Genomic DNA, 16,294 nt, shown 5'->3' on the forward strand with positions numbered 1-16,294 from the left:
ACACAAAACAGGTTGTGGTGAAGTTAGATGGGCTTCATCATCATTATTCATAATGTGAATAAAGACACTCAGAGGAGTGATGCATATGTCACATGTCTACAAATGATTTAATTCACTGCTCTATTCAAAAGCTACTGGCAAGTTTTAAGGTGGAATGTTTTCTTACATGCTACTCAATGCTTGAAGTGGCATTGAGAATCAATAAACACACCTTAAACACCAATAGGGCAGCTTTAACCATTTGTTTTTTTATTGTCTCTCTTGCATGTCATACACCTTAGTGATGATTGGATCTTCATTTGTCTAAAAAATATAAATCATTTTCAACTTTGAACCTGATTATGCAAACTGATTCCTCATTTAGAGAAAAAACAGGGCAGCGCGTCATTCTGGCGTGCCCCATGAGCAGTTACACGTATGCTACTGAGATGCTGCAAGCATCCTGCATATGTTTGTGCCAATAGATAGATTATTGGCTTTAAGCTTTTACTTTGATACAATATTTATAGTGTGAAAGAGGAGAGAGAGGAGATGACATGAAGCAAAGGGCCGCAGGTTGGAAGTGAACCCACAGCCATTGTGACAAGGACATAGCCTTTGTACATGGATCGCCTGCTCTACCGGGTGAGCTAGTGCCACAAGAACATTTAAGAAAATCTGACAACAGCAGACCTACGGGAAAGTTGTTGAGCACAATAACACCAGCAGGCTGGCCATAAAAACGCTGGTTTTCAAGAAAAGATGAGTTAGTTAAAGTCATACCTTCAAGCGCGTAGCCCTGTTGTATCGGAGATGCAAATCCCTGCTGCGCTGGGCTGACATGCCGAGCAAAGCCAGCATATGTGTATGAAAGAGCGCTGCTAACAGGTCTTGGGAAGTAATATTGCATATGTGAAAAAAAAAGTTTTATAAAGCCTTTAATGGCTCCAGAGGGAGCTGTGTGAAATTTGATAAATTGCCTCACATAAGTCAGTGTCAGGGGTGAAGACTAGAGAATTTGGAAAATAGAAAAAAATTGAGAGAGAAGAGAGTTTATTAGTGGTCTGTAACCCGCTGCTCCTCTCTGCTGCAGGCTACCAATTCAAGGTTACAAAAGCTTCCTCTGGCGCAACACACCTGAATTATCGACTGAAATTATTGTGGTTGAGTTGCATTGTGGGCAATGTAGACATAAGGTTTTAATAAGGAGGAAGAATGGATGGAATAAAAAAGACAATATCTCTAGCTGTGCTACATTGATCTGTGATGTCGTGAGTCTGATAATGTTAAATGAATGCAAAACGAAATCAGTGGAGAACTCTTTTAACTTCTTCATTCTGTCATTTTGGCCAGGTCTCACTTGTAAAGAAGATAATGGGTCTGTCCAAACTCCCACACTCGCAGTCTGTGCAGGTTCTGCCATGATTGTGTAATAATTGGACGTGAATAATGACATTCATACTGGATTCAATGTGCCATAAACTTAGATTTCTTCATGTCTGTATGCATTACAGCCGGCCACTGGACTGGTGTTTCTCAGTAGACTGTGGTGATTTGTGGGCTCCCTCTGAAGCGGTATTAGGGTGAGTGTGCATCCAGTGTCGATTCAGTGTACTGGCTTTTGTCATTTTTCAGACGTGGGACACACTTGCCTACTACCTGATGGCCTGTGAATGCGCACAAGCTGCCACAGTACAAGTGTGGCTATTGTGACAGACCTAATGTATCTTATGAAATGCTGTGGTTAAAGGAAAGAAACAAATGAACCAAATCTAGTCAGTATGTACTGAATAAATGAACTCCTCAAAGAAGAGCAACTGTACTTACTATCTGCAGCTGGAGGTAGTCTCCCAGACCAGAAGCGCTGTCAACCCGCAGCAGAATGGCGTGTTTCTGTTGGGTGCTGAACCCAAGGGCGAGCCGGTCTGCCCTGGTGCTGGGACGTTCATTAGGGGGCCACGTGTAAATCACCACGCCTCCATCACGGCCAAAGATATAAGTGGTCCCGGCTGGTCCACACAGATAAAAAAATAATAATTGCAACCATGTGCATGTGCCATAAACAGTGTAATCTATCATCACAGGTTCCCTGCTGCAGCTGGCACCTCAGCCTTAATATTTAATACAACAAAACTCTTAAATGTCACAGTTGACTGGCCTTACACATTTTGCTTGTTCCTCCTACATGTTGGAAAAAAAAACTGTATTCCCCGAACTACTTCTCCAAGAACTGACTCATACAGATAACAGCATACCATTGTTGGACTGGCTGCAGGATGACTAACCAATAACCAAGTATCTTCTTTGTTTGGCTGCTGAGGATAATTTGTTGAAAATGCAAAGAGGCCATTATTAAAGAGAATTTGAAACTTCACACTGAGCAGGTGATATTTTTGAGCCACTTCAGAATGTTGACAGTGCCCTCACCTGGTGGTTCAATAAAATACACACACAGATGCTTTGACTCAGTGTTTGAAACACAATCATCCAAGCGCATCAGTTTTAGACCTGCAGTTATACACTTGGGTGAGTTTTCTGCATCGTAGAGACATTTAGCGTGAGGAGTCAGGTGTGACAGAAAGAACAGGACAAAGCAGGCATAGCATCTTCATATGCATATTTAAAACTGAAAAAGACAAGTTTTTTTTCTTTAACTCATCATTTTGAGGCAAATGTGGATTGCACAATTCATTGGCTATAGGGTAATGACACCACCAGCGTTACAGTCATACTGATATCCTATAAGCCTTGCTTTCACTGTGCAATTCAGTGTACCATTGGGCAAAGTCCATTATCTGGTTAAGTAACTGGCGGTTTTGTCTTAATTGTATTCTGGCCGAAAAAAAGAACATACAGGTTGGTTGACTGGTGTTAGATGATAGATACACTAAAATGAAATTGGAATAATGATAATGTAATGTAATGTTTTCATATTCTGACTGCTGACTTTATACGTCTGCTCTGTTGTCAGCGCCATCTGGAATATACAAACTGCATCAGTGGCACCAACAATACTTGGAAAGGGAAAAGTTAAAAAAATGTCTTTTTCCACTTCAAACCTGATGTGAACACACGTATTACTACAACTAGATCTGACATGTATTTTAGGGGATATAAAAATACTGAAATAAGCTTTTTCTACTCCCTTAAACTTACTGTCTGCACGATGTTCCATATCATTTTGTCTTTCAGATACTGATTTCAATATCTGAACTTGCATATTTGCCACAAGTGAGTACAAAAAACAGCTGTATACTACTAACCCTGAAAATTAAGCCTTGCGGGCTGTAGATGTTGCCTGTCTACATTGGGGATTTTCAAATGTAAAATACTGCCAAATACTACTGATATTTTGCCCATAGCTGATTTTAAACTGAGAGATCTATTATTTTTTTCCACTCTAAAACAGTCGTTGTTAGTGGCTGCACAGTGCTGTTTTAAAGCGGCAAACAAAAAATTGATTTCTGGGCAAAATGCTTTTATCTGGGTGTGATTGGTTCTTTGACAAGTGTTACCTGACCCAACATTTCAGGTAGTATTGAAGGCATTTTTGGAACAATTCTAGTCTACACCTGATGTAGTTTTCTCCACTTAGGTTTGAGTCTGAGAGAAAAAACGAAAAGCAAACTCTCACCATCATTGCATAGTGGCCCGGCATACGACGTCATGCTGCAGTCACAGGTGAAGCCCTCCCACTGCTGCAAACAAACTCCCTGATTTGAGCAGGAGTCTTCTTGACATGTGGTGCTGGGACCTGCAGTGAGAGAGGTGGTGGGGCGGTGGTGGGAGGGTGCAAAAGTTAGGAGAAGATAAGCAGAAGACACTCCTCTGATTTTGTCTGGAGCCCAGTGTTGTCACAACAGTATGCCAGTACAGTTTGTTTTAGACCGCATTTCCTTGAAACATTTTGAAAATGGCCGGGTAGACTGTTGTGCTGCAATGACGTTATGATTAGTAGTATTAGTAGAAAATCATTGTGAGGCTAGGATATAGTGGGTAGGCTCCCATTCTTTAACAGAAGATACTAACTGAAGCTAAAGTGGAATCTGTGTAACTCGGTGAAAAGAGCCAAATGTGGAGAGCATGCAGGTGGTGAGGCTAGATGAGTGGGGCAAGGACAGGAGGAGGGGTTAAACATAAGTAATGTTTAAAGGCCTTCATCTCAATACTCTTCCTTACGCAGTCTGACACCGTTCGCTCCCTGCCTCGTGTCAAAGGGATAGTTCGGATTTTTTGGGGTTGTATGAGGTACTAATCTACGACGGCGTTTTAGTGGCATATTGAGGAACACATTTTTTTTGAGACTTTGAGAATAAAGTAATAATACTAGTAGAATAAAACTTGTACTACATGAGAATAAAGTTGTGATTTTAAGAGAAAAAAGGTAATAGTTTTATGCAGATAAACTTGTATTATTACGAGAATAAAGATGTAACTTTATGAGGCAAAAAAGATGTAATTTTACAAGAATAAAGTCGTACAAGCTGTTTTTCTATGACCATTTAGAAAGTGGAAGCTGTCTGAAGCCGTTAATGGCCTCCTCGTCAAAACGGACAGTCTGAAGGAAAGATAAAGTCGTAAAAATACTCACAGAATAGCATACACTAAAACTGTTATTGAGTTTTTCAGGTGAGAATTTTTTTAGGTGGCTAAAACACTTTTTTGCTGCTGCTCTTCCTCCACAGCAGTACATTTATTAGCTTGTGTGTCAGACTCCAGCCTGTTTCTCCAAACTGGGGGTGTGTGAACTGACATGAACTGTATGTAATACACTAGTTATGGATAAGTACCTCATACAACCCCACTTCAAAAATCCAGAGCTATCTCTTTAAGAGCAAACAGGAGGAGAATGTCAAAGCTCTGAACTAAGTTCTCCTTTGTCGCACTTTCAACACGAGGCGTGGAGGAAAGGGTGTGAAATGATTCACAAATTGAGTATTGAAGTTTAGGTTGGGAGTCAGTAGGAGGGGTTAGAGAGCATGCTGCTAGGCAACCCGGGTGGTGGAGCTGGTGGTCAACTCAAGTCAAGCGGTGGTGATGTCACTACTGTGATGAAGTCACTATGGTGGCTAGGAGAGAACAGGTCACCTCTGACCTTTGACTCTGGATCACTGGGATCCACACAACACTAGACACCACTGGGTAGTTTCAACACACGCGTACACGCACACACGCACACACACACACACACACACACACACACACACACACTCATTCACACACTCACTCGCACACACTTTTCCCACCCTCATACACGTGTCTCACATGCTCACAAAAAGCGATATACCTTGCAAGTCAGCTTTCATCAATGTAACTTTTGTCAGCCAAACAAAAAAGCAAACAAGCAAATTAAGTTAGATGGTTAGTCAATGCACACAGATGCCTGTGAACTGCTGAGAGAGTGAGAGAGAAAACACAATGTGCAGAGAGATCGAGGAGGAGATGAAGAGAGAGAGACTAAAATTCACATCTTGTAGACCAAAAGCTGGGTTAGTGGGTTATCCTAATAACAGAGAGCATGAGTTAAAATGAAAACTGAAAGAAAAAGCAGTAGGGACATGGGAGCAGGACACATCTGCTGGTGTGTTTTCTGATTGCACCTCACCTTCACAGCCTCTCTCCACTTGTCCCATGGTTGCCAGCGCATCCGCCAAAAGGTCAGGAAGACGGCCATTTAAATCAACTGTTGCCAGGCAACCCTGAAATCCCTCTCGGGAGTGGACCAGCTTAGGCAGGTCTCGGTACATCTCTTTGGAGACGCCCCCGATGTACAGGTCACCTGACGGGGGAGCAACATAATGAATGGCAGCTTCATGAACCAATCACAAAGTCAGACTGTCCCAGTGACTGATATCATTTAAATTATTAAAGGTTACAAAATAGTGAAAAAGGTCTTTGAATTGATTGTTTTGTCCAACCAAATCAATTTACAATGATATATAACAGAGCAAAGTTGTAACTGCTCTAATTTTTAAAGCTGGAGCCAGTGAATATTCGTCTTTCTTTTTTGATAATTAGAAAATTGATATCACCGTCATGTCTGTACCGCTAAGAGACGGTAAGCTTAGCTTAGCACAGAGAGTGGAAACAGGTCAAGAAATCATCATAAATTTGTGGTTTTTACACTTTTTTGGAACAAATTAAACGTAAAATGTAATTTGTGAGCTTTGAAGGTGTTGTTAGCTTCACATTTATCATACAGGTATGAGAAAGGTTTCAACTACGTCATCTAACTAAGGATGTCAGGAGAAAAAATACTTTGGTACCAATTCTGAAAACGTGACGGTACTCGTTATTCTCCAGCACTGTAGGTACCAGGGATGCAATTCTTCCAGACTTGACAGGGCAGCATATACAGCTGCAAGAGTTTTAGTGTGCTGTTAAATGTCAAAGGAAGAAGAACTTATATCAGCATGGAAGAACAACAAAAACACCTAAAGGATGCGACAAGCGCAGCTGTAGCCACAGCTCGTCAACTCATCAAAAAGAAAAGTGTGTTTTCATGAGGCCAGCATTTAAAAAAAAAAAAAACTGTTTGCAACAGGAGTGACATGTATTTAACGATGCTACAAATGCCAGAAGTGTGACAAGCAATGTGCTGAGCGTCTTCTGCACAATGTGCGCTTTTTGTGATCACTGAGAGTTAAAAAAAACGGCATATTTGGGTTACTTTTTACCCAGCCATCCCATTACAGTGAAGGAGGGGCAGGACAAATGGCCGACCACAAAGACCAACCGTCACATTTTTTCAGTTTTTTGTTTTCAAGTGCTGAACAACAAGAACAGTGGATGATAAATATCTTAATATACTGTAGGCTACAAATTAATATATGTGTCCTTGCCTACAAAATCTCATAAACCCACATAGACTTATACTTTGTGGTGATGACTTTAATATTAAGATTCAAATTAAATAAAATTGAAATGTTTTAAAACAGTGTATGTTTAACTAAGTTGGATTTATTGTTTTGTTTTAGTTTTTTACCATGGTATCAAATTGGGCATCGAGAATCATGGAATTTAATAATATTAATTATTTAATATTTAATAATTTAATAATATTTAATAATAATTGGTACTGACAAGTAAATTTCTTGTACATCTAACTCTCCCTTTGGTAAGTATCAATCAATAATAATTGGTTGTCAAAATCACTGTCCTATGAAGCGGTTTTTATGCATGTTTTGTGAAAACAGTCCAAGTCTGTGCATCACTGATACAAGCTGTTGTGATTGAGGTATTGCTGTTTGTATTTTTGCGCATACCCTTTAGGTCGAGGTTCTTGGCGCCCATGGTGGTCTGCGTGGTGACTTTGGTGTCAATCTTGACTGTGTGAAGATTGTTAGTGTCCCTGGATATGTGCACATTGTGCCAGTGGTTGTCGTTCAGTGGACTGTTAGAGTTTCCTTTGATCAGGTGAGCTCCGTTGCCCAGGTCAGAGATGTAGTGTAGGTAGCTAGAAAAGGAACATGGAAAAGAAAGGAGAGGAGCGGTTTAAAACATTAAGGAGAAAAAAGGCAAATTAATCGTATTCATGATGAAGAACAACACAGGGTCATACACTTCAGGGCATTATAATCTGTCTTGTAGAAACGTAATTACAGGAGCAGAAAAAGGACTGCTTGACTTGTGTGCATTTTTCATTTTTGATATTTCAGCCTCAAGAATTTTCTTCTTTTATTCATCAAGGACAATGTTAACTGTAAATCCCTGGAAAAATCTAACATGCACATGCATTTCTGCAAGACAGATATTACCATAAACACATATTTAATCTGCATATTAATTCATTCTTGTTGCAAAAACAACACACTGACTTATGTAATGCAAATAATACACACTGTGCTTTGTCCAGCTCACCCTTTAACCAGCTCTATCACTATGAAGTCATTTCCGTCTCCCCTGTTGAAGAGAATAAGGCCGTCGGGGGACGTCGTCTTGAACTGCATGAAGAGATGCATGGAATAGTAGGCCTGCAGCGTGGGCAGAGTGACAAAGCTGGAGCGCGAGCGGAAGGTGATGGGGTCCGCCACGATGCTCTTATAGCCAATAACAGCGTTGAGCTCGCAGTAGTCGATGTCACCGTTCTTGCACAGGTCAATGTAGGGCATGCCGTTCAGCGTCAGGCCTTGAAGGTGGCCAATGAAATTGGAGGGCACAGCAGGCATGAAGCGCTTCTCCGTCACAATGCCCGTCTCCACATTGTGGAACTCCAACTGGGTGTGGTCGCCCGCCATCTGACCTGGTGGCGGGGGGTAAACTTCAGAGATGAGGGCTACGGAAAGTTGGGTTTCAAGTGGAATTGTTTAAAACTAACACTAATCCTAACGCTTATTTCAACACTTGAACTAACGGTGTCAGACTGCTAGTAGTAGATGTAACAGACACTATACTATAACCAGCCCCTCCAGGATTTTGCAGGTTTTTTTTTTGTTGCGACCTAAAATGCCTGATGTCACAGCAGCTTTTCTAAATTGCAATGCATGTTGCAATGTTTTTTTGGCATTTTTTATGCAATACAATTGTGAGAGAAAGCAAAGTTTCAATTCCATCTGTATTTGCCATTAAAATCGAAGGCAACTTGTTCCATGTGAGAATAAAACCGCAGTGTTCTGAGTTCATGATTTATACTACACCAGTGTTACCACTCACTATGCATATTTAACCTGACTCGCTTTGATTCTTTCAAGCACTTGCAACAGATCTGCGTGCAACAGCCTTTGTCATGGTGATTTGTCTGTTGTTGATGCGTTTGAACCACTCTCTGGATGTGTTTTGCTGTAGAAAATAGTCTGTGTTCCACCATAACACAGCACATGATGCAAAACAGTTTCCAGGTTTTGTGTAGCACGTAGTCTTGCACGGTCTTTAGCAGTAATTTTTGTTCAGTAAGTAACACCTGCGTCATAGATTTAACCATTTATTGCAACAAATGGAAATACAGTTATGCTTGGTGCTGACAGTTCCGCTCCTTGGATTAGAAAGGTGGAAACTGGATTGGCAGCTGCATTGGAGTGTGGCAGCATTGGTGTAGCATCGATCATATTTAAATGGACCACCTTGTCGTGAGAATGGGCTATGATTAGTGAGTGTCTGATTATGAACAATAGCCCCCTTTATACTGCCTGTTCAAGGCGGAAATATTGCGACGCTATGCCTTCTTGCCGTTCTGTATATAAGGTGTGATTGCGGCATTGGGGGACAGAGTTGTATTAAGTAATAGCGCTGAAATGTATAAACAGGACAGCTGGCAGGATGGTACCATTGGCAGGATGGGTATGACATTTTGGTGAGGTGTTATGTGTGCGACTCACTGCAGGATATTTAAAAAGCGGCTGGTATCAGTTAGCAGCTAACTCAAAGAAGAACAATGAACATAAATGTCTGCAAGTTCGGAAAACAATGAGATTCAGGAGCTCCTCGCCCTCATAGGAGAGGACGAGATCAGCTGCCTTAAAACAGAGACAGAGGTAAATGATTGTTATTTTCATGTTCTGCCATTGTTATTGTTTACAAAAGAATACCAACGCCTATGTTATATGTCACGCAAGAGGCAGACGCTGTTGTCTTAACTGTCGCTCCTCTTTGGTTCTGCGATGCCTGCATGCTATTCAAAGTGACAAAATGGAGCGGAAAGACAATGTCGTCACTTGGTTCTGTGTAAAAGTGCAAAGAAGGTGTAAAGAAGGGACTTCATAGCGGTCCTTTAGTACGATCTCTGTGTAAAAGGGGCTAATAATTCAGTCAGGGGGCTGTCAGCTGATTACAGCTAACTTCTATATTCTGTATGTGCCAGTGGGATGCTTCATCTAGTCAATGTGAGACGTTTGTATCACACGTGTCTGCATCCTAACAAGCAGAAACAAGGAAGTGAGTTGATAACGCAGTGCAGGGGACTGCTATGAATGTGACAGTCACAGGAAACTATGGTGATTGGACAAAACTGCAAGGTCACGCAGAATTTGTGGATGTTGGTTGAATTTGCATTAATTGTTGCGATTGCAACATCCTGTAGGGGCTGTGTAACTAATACTAGCATAGTGGTGTACAGTTATCATCACAATCATAATTCAGAATGATTCTTTTCACTTACACAGGTACAGATGCTCTCTAAAAAAGAAATAAAACCCTTAATGTTGGTCTTATAGAATTAAATAAAATAAAAAAGACAGAATACAATCAGATGTTTTTACACAAGACCTGGATAGAGATTAGGAAGTAATTTTATAGTAAAAAGTCAAAAAGCGTAAAGGTGCTGTGGTTACCTTCGACAGGTTGCAGGTCGTCCACGGTGAGTTTGAGGCCCTTGCCACGCCGGACTACCCTCACCGTGTGCCACTCATTATCATTGAGGCCCAACCCCGCAAAGATGGTCTCTGGGCCTTTACCTACACATAGCCCAGAGCACCATTAACACAATGCACAGAGAGGTGGAGAGAGACAGATAGAGAGAGACAGAGATCCAGAGACAGAGACAGAAAAAGAGAAGCAGCCAGGCAGGTTGAACTCAAATTTAAGGACAGAAAGTGAGGGAATGGAGGGAAATAGCAGAGGAAAAAGGGGGACCATACAAATCCTGGGGAGACAAACACCTCCGTGTCAACACACTCTCTCCACAGATAGACAGACAGGTCACTTTGCAGATACGCCAGTGCGACGGATGATGTGACACAGACAGAGAGAAAGATTAACATAAATGGATGCCACGGGCGCCTAAGATGGAGACTGTGAGTCACAACAGGCCCGCAGAGAGACAATCCATCTGTGGACGGATCACACTGCCATGATGACCACCTACTACCCACACATGCACAGACAGCACATTCACACCCCCTTGACTCCTAAACCGCCCCCACGCATATAACATATATTAGTTTGTGTGTCCACATGCAGGATTCTTTATCCTCCACAAGAGTGCAATACTGCAACGAGCCTCATGGTGGCACTAGACACACAGCGGAGCAGCAGAGAGCTCTCCAAGGTGCTGATGTGCAGCAGAATGAAAGAAGCTGAGCTGTCCTCTCATGATGTCTCTCTCTCTGCCCATCTACCAGCTCACATCTTCACATAGTTGACTGCACACATTTGACAGACTGACTGTTCCCAAAAACCTCTGTGTCCCCTTGCTCCCGCTCACTACAAGCACCCCACCAACCTTGAACACCATCCCCCTACACACACAAACACACACATACATGCACAAACGCACACAAACACACACATACATGCACAAACACACACTCCCCTTCCTCCTCCAAGCCCTGTTGGTTTGAGTGAGTCTGCTTACGGTGACCTATAGGAGGTAATGATGGGGGAGGTGAGAAGTAAACTGACCCGAACGGATTCTGCTGCAGAAAATGTCAAGCATGCCTACATCACTCATGGAGGCACACAGGCAGCCACACACACACACACACACACACACACACACACACACACACACACACACACACACACACACACACACACACAGGTAGAGAGGTAGAGAAAGAGAGGGAGGCAAACATAATACGAGAAGTCAATCAAAATGGATATGGCAGCGTGAAGTGTGTGTGTGTGTGTGTGTGTGTTTGCGGAGCTAAAAGAGTGTAGTTGTGCGTTGCGAGAGGACACAGGGTTCCCCTGAGGAGACTCAGCTGTGCTCTGGGCATGAGCATCTCATCCTGTTACCATGGATCACTGCCTAACGCTGAGTGAAGGAGAGAATATGTGCATGTATGTGTGAGTTTGCGAGTGTGTGTTTTTGCATACCAATATTCAAAGAATGAGCAGTGAGAATGAGGCAGTGATCTGTGTCAACCTGGGAACAGGGAGAGGCACAAACACACGCCAGTAAACATGCACACGAGCACCTATTTTGGGTCAGTGCTAACAGTGTGTTCAGCAGTGTGGTGGTTTAAAGTTGAGCTACTGTGGCGGTCAGCAGACAGTCTCTGTGTGCAGCCAGACAAATCAAACAGAGAGACAAACTGTTTGTTGCAATGGAAATATAATTCAAATCAAACGACACAAGCTACTGGAGATTATAAGAGCAGGATAATGAAAACAAAATGACAAAAAAAAAGTGTTTCATATTTCATTAGCTCCAAATAACAAATGGCTTTTCTGCCGGATAAGCCTCAAATCTCTCCCATGCCGAGGCTTTTATTTGACTGCTGAGTGGACTATTTCAGTGGCGCCTGGCTGTTAAATAAATTTTTTTTCCCTCCCCCCTCGAATATCAGATGTATAATTTATTGTATGCACACGGTGTGCCAGAAAAGTGGCTGCCTACTGAAATGTTCATTGAGACAACCGGTCTAAAATTGGCCGACAGACATGCGGGATAGCAACAGCGCTTGTGTGTGGCTAGTAGCGTTTCTATGGCAACTGCAGTCGTCCATTTCACCACCTCTTTGCCGTCACAGAGCATTCATCTCCCTCTCTCACTCTCGCTTTCCTCTGTGGTCGTGACAGAGAGAAAACTCCACGTGAGGGAATTAAACTTCATCAGGGATTCAGCTCCACTCACGGCAGCATGAAGACACACAGGATAACACACCCAGAAACACTCACACACAGATGAGCAATGAAATGCAAAGGCGCTCACACTAAACATGCTGAATGAAACACTACCCAAAAAATCCCTCATGTACAGTTTAGAGAGAAACAACAAGCAAACAAAGAAAGCAGCCAGACAGACGTTGGGATGAAGGTGCGACGGGGAGAAACAGAGGGATAACACGTCTTTTGTCTCCGGCATGAAGGAGAAGTAATTACCCTGCAGCTCTAAGTTGCATTCATCCACCAGCTACACTTCCCAGCACACCTAATTTTACCTCAACACCTCCTTCTCTTTCCTTTTTTTTCCCTCCTCCCTTCAACCCCCACCGTCCTCTCTTCCGTCTATCCTTCTTTGCTAAAATGGCCGACCTGGAAAACCCTGGCCCTCAGCAAAAAATCGCACCGCTCCTGTGGTGTAGCTGAGCGTGCCGACACAAACACACATATGTGCACCTCGCCTGTCCGACACACATATATGCACACAGACACATGGCACAAAGATAGGTGGAATAAGGGATGAGATAGACTGACAAGACAGAGAGAGTGAAAAATAGTTCTCTCACACACACACACACACACACACACACACACACACACACACATTGAGGAGGAAGAGGAAGGGAGGAGGGGTTAGGTGAGATGGAGGATCACTTACTGGCTGTACAGTTTATCCTGATACAGTCTGGAGGAAGAGCAGAGCAGAGGGTTAATGCTGCACACATACACATACTCTCCACGCCCTGGGGACGCACACATCGACACACCCTGCACACTTATATACAAACACGCACACACACACTGCTGAGAAAACACACTCTCCTTTGTCACAGGACTGCAAGCCGGACCATGTATTGACTTAAATCAGCGTGTAGCAAAATGCAATTTGATTTTTAACCAATTAAGAGTGAAATCTGGATTTTTACATTGAACAATTACATGATAAGGAGAGTGGTGTTTGACAGCATGAGCCATGTGTACTCATCGGCTGCTCTGGCCTGAGCGACAGTTTCAGTCACCAATCAAAAAGCGCCAGGAGACTGAGATGGGTCATGTGTGTCAGTTTGTCTCATGACATCACACACATCCCATAATTCTTGTCGCCCGTCCAGAGCACAAATCTCCGTAAATGATCGGAAGATTTAGCCCCATTTTCATACATTTGATTTTATTTTTTTTAAACCCGTGATGCCTTGGTGTGTCGTGTGGCGTCAACCACAGAAAAGACGCGGCTGCAGACAACCAGAGACCGACACATGCACCCCTCTGTTAGACTATGTGTGTGTTAGCATGTGCATGAACCTCATGTGAAGTGGAAGCGTGTTCGATGTGTTGCAGTTGGTGTACTATCAGTGTGTTTGTACAGTTTGTGAGTCTTGGTGTTGATTGTTGAGGGTGTAGGGATGCACAGGTCCACTGGGAGTGAGCAGAGAATGCAGCTTGAGGCTTGGACCCTCTGTTCAACGCAAACACAATGCCACTAACCTTCATTTGTGTATGTTCTGGTGTGTAAGGGACTGTTCGTTATTTATGAGGGGGGAAGCGCAAAACGGGGGAGGCAAGTAGAATAATTAGCTGTTTACTTTAGTGATAACTCTCACTCTCTCTGTGCTATTTGTTTGTTGCAATAGCTCCAATAGCTCCAATACCAATACATTTGGTGCAGATATTAAAAAAAACGTTTTTTTATGGTGGAGGGAGGGTCATGCATTTGCCCCCAGTCACTCAGGGAAGCTCAATAAAAAATACTTGTAGCTTCTGGAAAATAAGTCACACCCCAGCCACCCCCTTAAACTAAACTACGAACAGTCCCTAATCAAAGACAAGCTGTATATGCACCATGAAATCAATCAAAAAGCTAAAAGGTATGAGCCAAAACCTGTGAAACCCTTAAATATACGAGTATAAAAAGTGCAGCAGAATTATCTGGAAGAATTATCAGGACGATCATTACTTTCCAGAGTCAATATATTATTAATCAACATTTAATGACATTCCTATACAAGAAACAGCCAAGAGGCCAGTATCAGCTGCATTCCCCTGGCAGGTAATTAAAACAGCGCTGGAGAATCTATATGTTTGTGTGCATGTGTGTACCTAGGTTGACAGTGAGTCGGACGCGGCCCCCATCCAGCTCCAGACGAAGGGTGTCTGCGGAGTTACGGGATGTGGTTGCCATGAGAACGCCATAGGCCCGCTGGGAGCGAAAGCGCAGCGAGACGTCCTCCGCCTCGGTGTGCATCGCCACAGGCAACTGCACCTTCATAAACTTGCTGCCGTCGTACGACAGGATAGTCGCATCTGTAGAGGACGCACAGAGACAGAGAGAGACAGACAAGGAGGGGATGAGAGAGGAAGACAGGCGGAGGAAGACGGGGATGACGGTGGAGGAGATCGAGGTGGGTGGAAACAAAAAAAAAAAAGAAAGTCAAGAAAAGATTGACAAGAAGAAAAACACACAAGTGGGAAGAGACAAAGGAAATTTGACTTTGAATCAGATTTAAACATGACGGAGTATGTTGCAGCGTGGCTTCACTCCCTCGTCCCCCCGCCACGTCATGGTGAAACTCAAAACCTGCTTCCTACAAAATTACCCCATCACTTTCCACGCTTAATTCATCATCACTCCTTCACAGAAGAGCATGTAAAAATAGCCGCAGCTGGTTGGCTGGCCCTATTATCCGGATAAATCAGAATGCATGGCAGTGAGTGTGTTAGCCACCGTCGCTGACATCCCAGACCCTGGAGTCATAATGTAACAAGCTCAGGTGATCCCGCTTTAATGTCTTTTGCATACTCATTTACATATTCATAATCTTCTCTCGCTGCTACCTGCTGGGGCCAATCCCCAACCGCTAAACTGTTTACCTCCGAGAACCCTGTTTTTTATTGGCCAATTACATACACAGCTAAACACACTCTCCGTGTCTCTGCGTCTTCATCTCTCTTCCTTTCTTCTTCTATCTCTCTATTTCATTCCTCCTTCGCCTTCTCTCCCCTTCTCTCTCCCTGTTTCCGTGGGAGACGGTCGGAGCCAAGGCAAAAACAAGAGAACAGGAAGAGAGGGAGGCCTCATGAATACTGATGAGCTGAGAAGGAGGGAAAGAGAGAGATAGTGTGCGTATGTGTGTGTGTGTGTGTGTGTGTGTGTGTGTGTGTGTGTGTGTGCGTGCATGTCAGAATAAGTGAGTGAATTTAAGTGTGAACAGAGGAGGGTTTAGTAAAGTGAGAGCAGGGGGAGAGAAAATAGGGACAGAGCAAGACAGAGCAAAAGGAGGGGGGGAAAGGGAGAAAAGCTCTTGGCTAAAATGCAAATGAACCCTCATTAACTTGAGGAAAAAAGGAGGTGGTTGGCCTGTTATATCACAGATAACATAACTAACAGCCACACATACACCCGCCCAAGTGCGCACACACACACACACACACGTGCACACATTTCTGATAAGGGAGACAGCTGACTAAATTTTCCTCACCATAGCACCTGACTCACCACCAGGCAAACAGAGCAGGGAGGGTTGGTGAGAAGGAAGTATGGAAGCATATTCATGCCAGAAAAAAGAAATTGACAAAGTGTAATGCACAGAAGCCGCTACATCATTTGACACAATTAGAGCCCGTTGCAGCAACTGGTCTTTACTAAGTCTTTGTCAAAGGGTCCATGTGTAGGATTTTTGGCAGAAATGGAACATAAGTATGTTTTATTTAGTCTATAATCACCTGAAGACAAGAATTGCTGTGTTTTTGTTTCCACATGACGGACCAATAATGTCTA

General features: G+C 43.1%; 1 protein-coding gene across 13 annotated transcripts in view; it reads right to left on the reverse strand.

Annotated features, from left to right (window-relative positions):
* The window catches only part of nrxn1a (neurexin 1a), a 91,808-nt gene that overhangs the window by 17,925 nt on the left and 57,589 nt on the right, over nt 1-16,294 (reverse strand). For 7 of the 13 annotated variants that reach the window (XM_088070485.1, XM_088070493.1, XM_088070491.1 and 4 more), the window contains 9 exons: nt 14,617-14,820; nt 13,178-13,204; nt 10,245-10,367; nt 7,840-8,254; nt 7,245-7,435; nt 5,585-5,758; nt 5,267-5,293; nt 3,614-3,733; nt 1,807-1,988 (listed from right to left, as the gene is read on the reverse strand). In XM_088070485.1, the coding sequence (XP_087926611.1) occupies nt 1,807-1,988; nt 3,614-3,733; nt 5,267-5,293; nt 5,585-5,758; nt 7,245-7,435; nt 7,840-8,254; nt 10,245-10,367; nt 13,178-13,204; nt 14,617-14,820 (1,463 nt within the window). The remainder of the gene's footprint in view (nt 1-1,806; nt 1,989-3,613; nt 3,734-5,266; nt 5,294-5,584; nt 5,759-7,244; nt 7,436-7,839; nt 8,255-10,244; nt 10,368-13,177; nt 13,205-14,616; nt 14,821-16,294) is intronic. The other 6 variants (XM_042507610.2, XM_042507608.2, XM_088070490.1 and 3 more) reach the window with 5 other exon arrangements.

This window comes from Plectropomus leopardus, chromosome 19 (genome assembly GCF_026936395.1).
Source record: "Plectropomus leopardus strain MGB_pleo_1.0 chromosome 19, ASM2693639v1, whole genome shotgun sequence".
NCBI lineage: Eukaryota > Metazoa > Chordata > Actinopteri > Perciformes > Serranidae > Plectropomus > Plectropomus leopardus.